Below are 12,868 nucleotides of genomic sequence, written 5' to 3'. Positions count from 1 at the left end.
TTCAGATATATTAAAAAAGATTTTAAACATGACTTTGTAGCAAAGATAATTTTTTTTGGCAAAAGAAGAAATGATGATTCTTTCTTAAATATATGATTTTTTTTCCCAAGAAATCCAAGCACTTTTTAAAGAGACAGACACCACCATTATGCAGGTTGAAATTCTGTCCTTACTATCCTGTTTTTCATCAGAATGTTTCAATATATGGAAACACAGCATAAAATTATGTAATAAGAAGAGTGTGATCAATTGTGTTTTAAAACAATATTTGATTTTTATCTGTCTACCAAGTGTAGTAAAATGAAGAGCTTTTACTTGTTTCTGTATGCACACAAAACTAAACTGACTTCATCACGAAATCCAAGCACTTTTTAAAGAGACAGACACCACCATTATGCAGGTTGAAATTCTGTCCTTACTATCCTGTTTTTCATCAGAATGTTTCAATATATGGAAACACAGCATAAATTTATGTAATAAGAAGAGTGTGATCAATTGTGTTTTAAAACAATATTTGATTTTTATCTGTCTACCAAGTGTAGTAAAATGAAGAGCTTTTACTTGTTTCTGTATGCACACAAAACTAAACTGACTCACTTCATCACTGACAGATTCACAGTTAGAAAGAAAAGTTTTCTGTGGATTTGTTACAGCCCCTGTTACCTCCAATAATTGCAGAGTCACTTCTGATTGCATTAGCTAAGGGCTTTCCCTCATCTATTGGTCCAGAGTGATCTGCAGGAAAAAAAAAAAAAAAAAAAAAAAAAAAAAAAAAAAAAGACAAATAGAACACGATGATTGCATTAGCTAAGGGCTTTCCCTCATCTATTGGTCCAGAGTGATCTGCAGGAAAAAAAAAAAAAAAAAAAAAAAAAAACAGACAAATAGAAGACGTGGTTTTTTTAAGAAATTCTCACAGTCACAGTTCTTTTACAATATGATACAGTGGCAGTAGCATGGGTCAGTAAGCATGCATAGAACATCAATGTAGGTATCTTTGCAGAGATAAAAAGAAAAATGTAAACATTCAGATGAAAAGAAAAAGGCTAGAGAAAAGGAAGTAAGTACATATAAAAGAGAATTATTTACAAACTACTCCTGAGATGTTAACCCACATGGAAAAATAAAAAGTCAGTTGTGATTCAGGTCATGAGTATTCTATTTGGATTTTGCTTCAGTGATCAGAACAAGTGATAACCATATGCTACCTGCAAATGAATGGGTTGTTTCACTTGATGTTGAGTCAGCTCCAGTTAAAGTACCACAGTTGGATTCAGTGAAACGCCCTTTTACAATGACAGGGGCTGAGCTGCTGTGGTCTAGTGCAGCCTTCAAAGGAGCAATGTGGTTGAACTGCACTGAAGATAGACAGCCAACAAACCCCTGAGAGTTTGCCTTCATAGTCTCCTCATCTATATCACTGTTTTCTGTTAATCAAAAGGAACAGAACACAATTAATCATAGTGCAAATGTACAAAATAAAGTGTCAGAAGAATAAATGAATAATTAACCTGTGTTCCTCTGAGTATATTTGAGTTGCAGCAACATATGTAGATTCACTGAATCTCTTTCTTGTCTGACTTTAATGAATACAAACTCAGATATATTCACACCCCCCCACCCCTTACTTTTGAACAGATGACAGCTGCTAATCTGCTAAGGGAAATACTTTTAAATTCGTATAGCGAGTTCCAAAGCAAAAAGCTTCTATTGTAAATAAAGTATTTAAATTAAAATACAACAATTTTTCATTCTGCGAAAATATAAGACTGAAGAATTAATTCCAGAAAAATGCATTTTATTGGATTTCTTCTCATAAATAAATGTTTTTGGAACATATTCATTCTATAGACATATATGCCTACTCCATTTCAGCACCATCAAGTCTGTCAAAGCAAAAACCCTGAAGATCTCGGGTTGTCAGGTCCTGGAAATCCATCAAGATATTTTCTGTGAAATTTTAAAAAATTAATACTGTTCCAATTCACTAGGCATTTTAAAACATGATACCATTATTGATACCACAAAGGGGAAGGAAAAAAAAAGAAAGATACTCCTCACTTTTTCTCTTGAGTTACCTTTCTGAACGCACGTGAAAAGTACCCTGCATGTTAGAACTCAATTAATTCACTGGTAATGCTCACTAAAGCACCAGTTTTGATGCAGAAAACAAACAGTTTATTCACTTTGGCAGTTCTAATTTAAGCAAAAACTCTGGAAGTACTAGTTATAAAAGGAGAACTCATAAGGGAAGGATATTTGCAAATAAAATAGGAATTTAATCTCATTAATTTTCACTTCCAACATGTCCTGGAACCCTCCAATGAACTTGTGACCTTTACAATAACTACTATAATAACTTTAAGTTTTACAGTGCTCTCCTTAATAAAATTTAGGTTAATAGTGAAAAACAGGATAATGTGTTCTGGTAGAATGTTTCAAAATAGCAGAGTACCATTTTCTTCAACTAATCTCTGCTTATTGCACTGATTATGGACTACAAGATGGAAGGATATCAGACAAAAGTCTGCTCACCTACACTGATGGATTACATAAGATGTTGGTTGTTTAACTGTCCCTGCTTTCTTTGCAGCTGTTTTCATTATCTGTCTCTATGCACTGAAGGATCTGCTAGGATGGGATTATTTTAAGAAAAAGATTAGTACTGAAGTGGCAAGAAAACATTTGCACAACCCCCCTATGATAAAAATATATACATCTGAGTCAGATTGAAAACCTCAAGAGGAAAGGGGTCTCTATTATTTTTTTGTTCCTATACAAATCCTTTACTAAACTACATATATGTATAATAGAAAAGGAAATATTCTGAATCCTTTGATTTCAATTGAGTCCTTAACTAGAAAATATTGCTGGATAAAGTAAGGCTTTATATTGGATCAGGCAATCTTGATGATAAAAGTGAAAGGGCTTCGGGAAGGACCACCATCATCCACTTTCCTCCTAAAGTAAAATTTAAGTGACTGAAAGTGGCACTCATAAACACTCAGAAGTTGTTTATTTTATATTACAATAAACTGAAGTTATGCTTCCTTAAGTGTTAGAGGTTAGGTTTCTTTCCTGCTGTTACTTTTTACTTATACAATTTTTTTCCCATAAGTTGCTAGGAAACACTAACGACTGGGTACTTAACAAAGCACAAGAAATGGCCAAGCTCAGGGGAGGAGGGCATATGGTTGCACTTCTTTATCTGGGAGTTTCTTTCCAAGGGGCAGAGAACTGGGGCTGGGAAATTCGCTGCTGTGCCTGAGCCCAGCCCAGAGCTGCTTCTTTGCCGTGGGTGAGCCTCTGTTCGTGAGACCAGAGGAGGGCATATGGTTGCACTTCTTTATCTGGGAGTTTCTTTCCAAGGGGCAGAAAACTGGGGCTGGGGAATTCGCTGCTGTGCCGGAGCCCAGCCCAGAGCTGATTCTTTGCCGTGGGTGAGCCTCTGTTCGTGAGAGCAGCCACTGAACTGAGACCTCATTATGATCCACCTCACTAAAAGAGGGACCCATCCCCGTCTGCTCGGGTGCCCGGGGTCCTGAGCTCGCCTCTCCCTGCCCTGCTGGGAGCCGGGCCGCCCCCGCTGCCCCCGCTGCTTCTTCGGCACTGCTCCGAGTTTTCACTGCAGCCCCGCACCCCCTGCCTGCCGAGACTCCTGCCGTCCCAGCTTGGTGCTCCTCAGAGTCCTGCTGGGGCACCGGGATCGGCTCCCCAGGGTTTGTGGAGCGAAGCCTCTCTCCCCTCCCTTCCCGTCCGGGCCCAGCCGCCATCACGGCGCTCCGAGCCCGCGCACAGCGCCCCCTGCAGGCGCGGGGAATCAGCGCCCCCGCCCCGCCCACCGGGAGCCAGCAGCGCCCCCTGCCGGCCGCGCCCGGCACTGCACTGAGGGAAAGCGCCCGGGCCGGGAAGGGCGGGGCCGGGCCCGGCCCTGCGCGGTGTCAGGGCCGCAGCCGTGCTTGTGCGTTTGCTTTATCGCACACACTAGCAAAGAACTGTTATTCCTTCCTCATCTCTTTGCCTGAGAGCCCCTTAATATCAAAATTATAATATTTTGGAGGGAGGGGTTTCCATTTTCCATTCCAACGGAGGCTCCTGCCTTCCTTAGTGGACACCTCTCTTTCAAAACCAAGACATTAAGTATCTCATTAGAAGTTCATTTCTAAGAGTACCCAAGCTTACCATAGACAAAATTACTCCACCTACATTGTCTTAAAAAAAAAAACCCAACAAAAAAAGATCCCTCAAAAGTAAGACACACTCAGTAACTCTCTTTCTTTAACTCTGGTTCAACTATTTGTCTTTGTGAAGTAGTCAAACAGAAAGTCAGCAGACATACAGCTCCTATCAGAACATTTTAAGACAAGAACTGTGATGTCTTCTAATAGGTTTATGTCTTATATTACATCACCCAAAACTGCACATCTTGAGGTTAGGCCATCCCAGTGCAATCCCCTCCCTTGCCTGGCTGCTGATGCTGTGCCTGATGCACCCCAGGACAGGGTTGGCCCTCCTGGCTCCCAGGACACTGCAGACTCATGTTCAACATGTCATTGACCAGGACACCGAGGTCCCTTTCTGCAGTGCTGCCTTCCAGCACCTCATTTCCCATTATTCCTTACAACCAGCTACAAACTCTAGAACCTGTCTTTGTTAAACTTCATACAGCTGGCAACTGCCCAGCCCTCTAATTTGTTGCTGTCTCTCTGCAGGGCCTCTCTGCCTTCAAGGGAATCAATAGATCCTTTTAATTTAGTATCATTGTCAAACTTACTGTACCTTCAAGTCCTGCATCCAAGTCATTTATGAAGATGTTAAAGAGCACAAGGCTGAGAATGTAGCCCTGTGGAACCCCACCCATGACAGGTGCCCAGCCTGATGTCACCCGATTCACTGTAACCCTTTGTGCTTAACCTGTTAGCCAGCTGATCACCTACCACATCGATGTGTTTATCCAGCTGTGGGCTGGAAATTTTGTCCAGAAGGATCCTGTGAGAGACATCTTCAAAAGAAGTACTGAAAAGGATCAGTACATCAGCTGGCTTCCCTTGATCAACAAGGGATGTTTATGTTGTCATAAATGGAAATTGGGTTTGATAAGCAGGACTTTCCTCTCATAGACCTGTACTGGCTATGACTAATGACTGCATTGCCCTTCAGCTGTTTTTCAATGCCTCCTAGAATAATCTTCTCCATAGTTATATCAGGCATTGAAGTGAGACTAACAGGCCTGTAGCTCCCTGGGTCAGTCTTATATACCCTTATTGAAACCTGGGACAACATCAGCAAGCTTCCCATCAACTGGAACTTTTACAGATTCCATCATTCAAAGAGAGGCCTGGCAGTGACATCAGTCAGCTCTTTCAGTATTACTACTTGAATCCCAACAGATCCAATAGACTCACAGGGATCCAGCTAGAGCAGGAGGTTCTGCACAAGTTTTGTTTGAACAAAAACCTGTCATGTTCAAATGCAGAAGATCTCAGAAAAGTACTTCTCCAACCGAAGATAATTCTTTAAAATAAAAAGCTTCCTTGTGTGGTTTTTGGGGACAATATTTTCATGCACAAGAAATACATGATCTCACATTTTGTTAACTCCTTGTGTTTAGACCTCTTCACTGCAACAAACACTCATTACCTTTTTGCTCTGCCTTTGTGAAGTCTTCTTCAGTCTCTGCATAGGACTTCACAGAAATCAGAACCTAAAGCAATCAGATTTCTAAGAAAAATAGTAACTCCTTTGAAATGGGGAGAAATATATGTTTTCTTCAGGACAGATTCTGAGACAAATTGGGCTGACTGTCCCCCAGGTCATTGTAACTCTGTGCTTTGCACTGCTGTGTCATTGTAAAGTCATCATATAACTGAATAAAATCCCACCTCTGAATTTTTGTAACTGTATGGCTCTTTAGAAGAGACAATATTGGTCCTGGTCAAAAGACCAATAGACTACTTTTCTAAAAATGTACAATTACATAAATTTAATAAAATGCATTTTTAAGTTAACAGATATAAGTTTGAATCTGATATTTTATAACAAAGATAAAAGAAGTTTTCATTCTGTATTGGTCACCGTGGTATTAACTTTATGTGAATGTGACTGCAATAAACTACTACACTTCAAAATATTATACGTTCCTGATTCAATTTTGTCATCATATTTTAAAGTTTGGAAATATTTGTAACAATTTTCTTGTAAAAGTTTATATTTCAGCTAATATTGCTTTAAGGTTATGCATAAGTGATCATTCTCTTTTTCATTTTCTGTACATATCTGCACACCAGTTCTCTTTTGGAGTGTGAGATTTATATAAAAAATCTACATTTCGAAAGTATATATTTCTGTTTGTGTTAGAGGTACTTAGTTTTCCAATAAGAAAACAAATCAGCTATACTGAGATTTTCCTCAAGATAACTAAACAATAATTAAGATTTTTTTATGGTCCATAAACATGGCTTCTGAACTACATTAATACATTTGAAGCAATTTAGCATTTGGTAATTATTCTCATTATAACTATCACTGTATGAATTTTATTATGTATTTTAAATCATTATTCTACCTTTTCTAGATAACGCTCTCATAATTGAAAACAACAACCACCTATTTGACAGATAAAGAATTAACTGGATCTCCTTATCCAAACATTTGTGTGCAACAGCTCAATGTTTAAATAGGGACTGGTTACAGGTGGTGCTCCTCTGGGCCCACACTGATACCATTTCTGTTCAACATCTTCTCTTACGACACCAAGAGTTGGATTGACTGCATCTGAAGCAACTCTGTGGACAACACTAAACTGAAGTGTTCAGTTGACACACTTGAGAGATGGAATGCCACCCAGAGGGACACTGACAGGTTTGAGGACTGGGACCAAGTGAATCTCATCAAATTCAACAATGGCAAGTACAAAGTTATGCACCTGCATCTGCACAACCGCCCTGCATCAATACAGATTTGGCGGGGCAAGGGGAATGGCTTGAGAGCAACCCTGAGGAGAAGAGCTTGGGGCTGTTGGTGGACAAGAAGCACAACATGGGCCAGAAATGTGCACTTGCAGCCCAAAAGCCATTGGTATTCTGGGACTGTTCAGGGCCAGACTAGTTGCAGCTCTGACAAACCTGGTCTAGTGGAAGGTGTTTCTGCCTATTATAGGAGGTTGGAATGAGGTGATCTTTAAGGTCTTTTCCACTCCAGGCCATTTGATGATTCTGGGCTGCATCCAAAGCATCGTGGCCAGCAGGGCTAGGGTAGTGACTCTGTGCCTCCCCTTGGCTCTGCTGAGACCCCACCTGGAACCCTGCATGCAGCTCTGGAGTCCCAGACAGGAAAGACATGGACTTGTTAGAGCAAGTCTAGAGAAGGACTGTGAGAATGATCAAAATACCAGAGCAGCTCTCCTATAAAGAAAGACTGAGAAAGTTGGGGATGTTCAAGCCTGGAGAAGAGAAGTCTCCAAGGTGATTTTATAGCAGCCTTACAGTACCTAAAGGAGGCTACAAGAAGGCTGAAGACTGACATTTTATATGTGCATGTAGTAACAAAACAGAAAGAAAGCACTTTAGACTGAACAGTTGTAGATTTAACCTGGAAATAAGGAAAAAATTCTATGCTGTGTGGGTGAAAGACGCTCGAACAGACTGTCCAGGAAGGCAGTGCATGTCCTCATGGGAAATGTTCAAAGCCAGTGGATGAGACTTTGAATGACCTGGTCTGGATGAAGCTGTTCCAGCACACAACAGGGGTGTTGGAACTAGATGACCTTTTACGCCCTTTTCAACCCAAAACTTTATATGATTCTATGAAATTACTTTAGAGGAAAGAGAAATAGCCTTTAAATTTGCAACAACACCAAATCTTCCTCTATCATTGCCGAAGTGAAAGGTATGAAAATAACAAGATCTTGAGAATTTAAGTCCAGGCTATTGCTATTTCCTTTTAAGAAATGGTGATTGTAGATAGGTAATTTTCATTTTGATCATTACTGAAGAGAAACAGACATATTTTGAAGTATCATCATGAGACAAAGGATCTCCAACAAAGATTTGAGTTACATTACCATATTCTTCACTGTTTACATCAAATTTAATCACAGGAAGTTTTTCAAGTACGATACGTGATTAATAGTATTAGATCATCTTTGTGTATGATTTCAATTTGATTTGTTTTTTCTCCAGAATAGAAAACAAAGTGGTGTTTCTTAATGCTTGATTGCAAAATGAGAGAGAAGTGTAAAATTATTTTTAATGGAACCCACTTGATCATTCTTTCAGGAAGCACTTATTTGTGATTATATCTGTATTTCCACAAGACTGAAGTTTCTACTTTGATTGTGACTCTGTGTCTAAGTAAATCCAAACAATAAATGTCTTTCAATGACATTTGCATTGCTTTTTTTTCATGCCCCATGATGACATTTGATACATTTTAGAAAACCATGCAGTTTTAGATCTGCTGTGGTGCTCCACTTACCTATAATCTTCCCAAGTGTGAGAGACTTGATTGCATTGAATTCTGTGCCTGAAGACAGAATAAACTTCATTCTTTCATTCTGGTTAACCTACAGAATGATAGAGTGAGGAACAAAGTAGAATAATAGAAGAGGTAGTAGTCAATATTTTCAAAAAAGCAGGTAAGATTGAGGCTAAAAATAGGAAGGTCTGAGGGAAGTATTTATTATTTATAGCATAAAAACTCATCAGGAACTAGATAATCATCTTCCTTAGATCACTGATTATAACTGATATTCTTAAGCATCCCACTTAATAAGCCTTTATTTATCATAGTAATTTGGCTGATTCTTTCTTTTTCACCTTTAAGAGGAATAAAAAATAGCAAACCTTTAAGAATATGAATATTTTCATTTTAAAAAGGCACTCAATATTTAACTTCATAAAGATCAAATATTATATTGCAAATATTCTGCCTCTCAGGGTATCTCTAGGACAACTTCAAGCCAAGTACCATTACCCAAGTTCTAGCCTCAAAATACTAAATTATAACATGCAGGTATCTTGAATTAAAAAAAAAATAAAAAGACTTTTTGCATGTTAGTATTAACAAAATAAATGTTTCTATTTTACCATGAAATTTCCACAAAAATAACAAAAATATCCTCCTTAATAGCCACATTCCTTTGAGGATGTAAAAGAGACCAAAGAAAAATTTTAAAACAGACTTAAATTATTATCTGTGTGGTAATATATTTGTACTGTAGTTTGATGTATAATTTAACTAAAAGAACTGAAAATACAAGACCCAAAACAGCCAACAGCAGTCACACACATTTACCAAATTTTGAAATTTAACCATCAAACAATAAGCTGCATTTTCATGTAAAATTAGGAGGTGATATTTGCCTTTTGAAATAAACAAAATGCACATCAAAGAGATTGGCTAACATTAATTTTGTCTGTGCATCATGAGAGTGTTAACTTTACTTTGATTACTTAAGATATTAAGGCACATCTTATTTGGGGGTAATTGCCTTGTTGCAAATATTTACTGCATTTTGCTTGTCTACTTTTTTATGATAATCCAGTTTTTTCCCCCACCCCTAATGGAATTACCTCTACAAAAAGTGTTTCCTCCTCTCTATTAATTTTCACATGTTGTAGTTGTCCATCAGCCATGCTTTTGAAACTGATGCTGAAGATATCAGGATCTTGATGGCTATCTAGCTTGTACCTAATTTGTAAACTTCCTGCGAGGATAAAGAGAGAAAAGGTGTAGTACACTACATACACTATAAGCAGTATAGATCATACATTTTATGATATATTGTATACTATACAACATATGATAAACAATTTATGAACTAACATGCTTCACAGGGGTACTGCAAGGGCAAATCAAATGCTTGATTTGTTTACGGACTTAGCCATAAGAAATGGATATAAGTGAGAAATTAAAGGTAACAGAATGAGTCATAGCAATATTGGAAACAGGACATAGTTGCAAGAATAGTCATAAACTGTCTCAATTTTGATTATTGACTTAAAATTTGGGCAGAAATTTTATAATTACTTTCAAAATTCAGCTGAGAAAGACTCAGTCTGGTAGCTCTCATTATTGTGACTTATCAAATATAACTCATAATTCTTGAATAATGTTTTCCCTGTCCAGTCCTGTAAACCATTTGAAAATTAAATTGAATGCAGTGTACTAACTCCTAGATCATTTTCTATTCCTTATTGTTAACTCCCAGAATACCATCTGTACACAAACAATCACACAAAGACTCAGAAGAGAACACAGAGGCAATGCAGTTTCCTGGTCAGGAATTCCTTTTCAGCTGTCGATGGACCACAACTTTCTACTCATGCTCTAGAAATAGACCCATGTCAGATCCAGGTCAGTCATGACCAACACATCTTCCATGTCACATGACGGGGAGTATAACACAGCTATTCTATATCCAAATATGTGTCTAGGAAAGCACAGAACCTTCCTTAAGCACAGAACCACAGTGATCGCAAAGAGTCTTTGATAAACCTGAAAATTTAACTCAGCCTGTGGGGATTTTTTACTTAAAAAAAACCACCTAGATCTAGATGAAAGAATGGAAAAGAAAGATCTGACTAATAGTTAATGATCAGTTTAAATAGAAATATCAATAATGTTACATATATGTGTGTGTGTATATATATATATCTATATATATATATATATATATGTATGCATTTCATGGATATATAAGTAGCTTATGAAATAAATTTAATGAAATGACCTCTGATTAATTTGGGAAATGGGAAATAGAAAATGCACTTTAAAAAGTATTTTATTTCATAGTTTATTTTGAGGATGGCAATTAATAGGCGTCATGAGTAGAACACAGCTCAGATAAATTTTAATTTTCATTTCCAAACTTTAAAACCCAAACATTTCTAAAGAATTTTCAGAATTAAATATTTTTGGCAACATTAATAAAAAGCAGTAGTGAAAGTTGAAAGTACAGTAGGAGGAATGCTTTTCATGTGGGAAGGATTGCTTGATGCAGCTGAAAAACAGATACCATCTAAAGAAACAACAGGACAATATGTAGTTCCAGATTCACATCTGGAAATCAGAGAGAATCCAAGCTGACAGTTGTGATGTTCATTAGTGTTTCCAGACATCCAGTCTCAAAACTCACCATTCCTGGTGAGAATGACTGAGAGGTATTCCTTGTAGAAGGAGCTGACATAGAGCAGTAAGCTTGGTGTCCGTGTTGTTCGAAAGGCAAATGTAATTGCTTCCCTGGCCAGTGTCATGTCAGCATAGAAAGAAGAAGCATGAGAACTGGAATTTTTAGCTAATGTGTAGTATTCTTGAAAGTTGTATGTCACAGAAGTGCCAGTCCAAAAATAGGCAGAGATCTCTGAAACAAAAAGCAATTAAATATTTAAATATAATGCAAAATAACATTATAACGTTATTATATTCTATTATTAATTAATTATTATATTATTAATACAGAGCCTTTTTTTTTTTTGGTTGGTTGGTTGGTTGGTTGGTATTTTTTTCCTTCAGCTACATCACAGAAGAAAATAAAATGTATTCTAGACTATTGTGATAAAGCTAAAAATAAATAAAAATTAAACTAGCATTTAGAACTACAGAGAAACTTAAGACACAACCTGGTCTAGGGCAAGAGCTCATTTAGATGTATGTCTTAAATATATGTTTCATGAAGAAATGCATTTTTTTCTATTGATCATCCTAGTCCTCAAGCACAATTTATTCTGTCTTGTATGTATAGTGCTCTTCGTATATTACAAAGTGGGTGCAGAAATTTGAATCCTAACATTTAGATTAGATTTGGTCAGAAACACATACGTGGTAGAAGAGACTGATCAGGTGGGAGGAAGAAAAGGAAAACAGAAACTAACTTAGGCTCTTCTTATGTATGAATCACTTATAGAGGGCTTCTGTAATGGTGTGATTTCTGTTTTCTGCTAAAATTAATTGTCTTAGTGCTTTGGATCACACCTTTCACACTTTGGAGAAATTTCTTGAAGTGTCTATAATCTGGTCCAGTATTTCACAGAAGCTGACTGAAAGTTATTATATAGGTCATCCCACACTTTTAGCAACAGAAGCTAGTCTGCCTCTGCTGAATATTACAGTGCGACCATTAGTCCCTTCTGATACCGAGGAGGAAAATGTCATTCCTCATACAATGGCATTAGAACTGCAGTGCTGGATACAGAAAGTCTGAAGACTTTAGGTCCCTCACTTTTGTGGTGGCAGTGATGACAGGGCAGATTTTGTGCTAATTTAGAGTAACACCAAGTTGTGGCATATAACCTGCTTAGTACTTTGCAGAATGCATTTAACACATGGAGGAAGCAAGATTTTTTTGCAAATCTGAATTATATGCAAACACCAAAACTTCTAAATAAACTTTAATTTTTGAAATTCAGACTTGACGACTTGTGATCATCTACCAGTATGAAAACTTCACCAAAGAGCTGCTTCAAAAAGACTTGGAAAATGGGCTCAGTCCTGTTTGCAAAGATCTTACTTTCTTCTTACAGCAAAAAGTAGATTTAAGTTCTTCTGTTCCTTGGTTTGTTTTTCAGACTCAGTTGGTTTTGAGATTACTCTTGGGAAGACAGAAATCCAAATGCTTTACCACAAAAATATAGTTCCTAGATTTACTATAGTATCAAAGAATCAAAAAAAGTTGCATGAAGATGCTGATCCTCTCGGGTAATGTGGTTCCTTAAGTGGTATACATTGAAGTTATCTCTGAAAGAACAGTGTTTAGCAAAACTTAAAGATATTGAGTAAACTCAGCTGAATATTTACCTACATTATGTAAACCACATATTTTGCAAGATGTAAGCATATCTTTAAGGGGATTTGAAGATCTTGATCTGGA

The 12,868-nt window shown here is 37.4% G+C and overlaps 1 protein-coding gene across 1 annotated transcript in view; it reads right to left on the bottom strand.

The window, feature by feature from the left end:
• LOC120512088 (contactin-associated protein-like 4) overlaps positions 1-12,868 on the bottom strand; it is a 199,951-nt gene that overhangs the window by 5,969 nt on the left and 181,114 nt on the right. Inside the window, exons 19-23 of the mRNA XM_039730013.1 lie at positions 11,138-11,362; positions 9,573-9,706; positions 8,476-8,563; positions 1,209-1,427; positions 664-735 (exon numbers count right to left, since the gene is read on the bottom strand). Of these exons, the coding sequence (XP_039585947.1) occupies positions 664-735; positions 1,209-1,427; positions 8,476-8,563; positions 9,573-9,706; positions 11,138-11,362 (738 nt within the window). The remainder of the gene's footprint in view (positions 1-663; positions 736-1,208; positions 1,428-8,475; positions 8,564-9,572; positions 9,707-11,137; positions 11,363-12,868) is intronic.

Source organism: Passer montanus, unplaced genomic scaffold (genome assembly GCF_014805655.1).
Source record: "Passer montanus isolate IOZ18808 unplaced genomic scaffold, ASM1480565v1 scaffold7, whole genome shotgun sequence".
In the NCBI taxonomy this organism is placed as follows: Eukaryota; Metazoa; Chordata; class Aves; order Passeriformes; family Passeridae; genus Passer; species Passer montanus.
The sequence above is the reverse complement of the archived record's forward strand: the minus strand, read 5'-3'. Positions and strand labels throughout refer to the sequence as shown.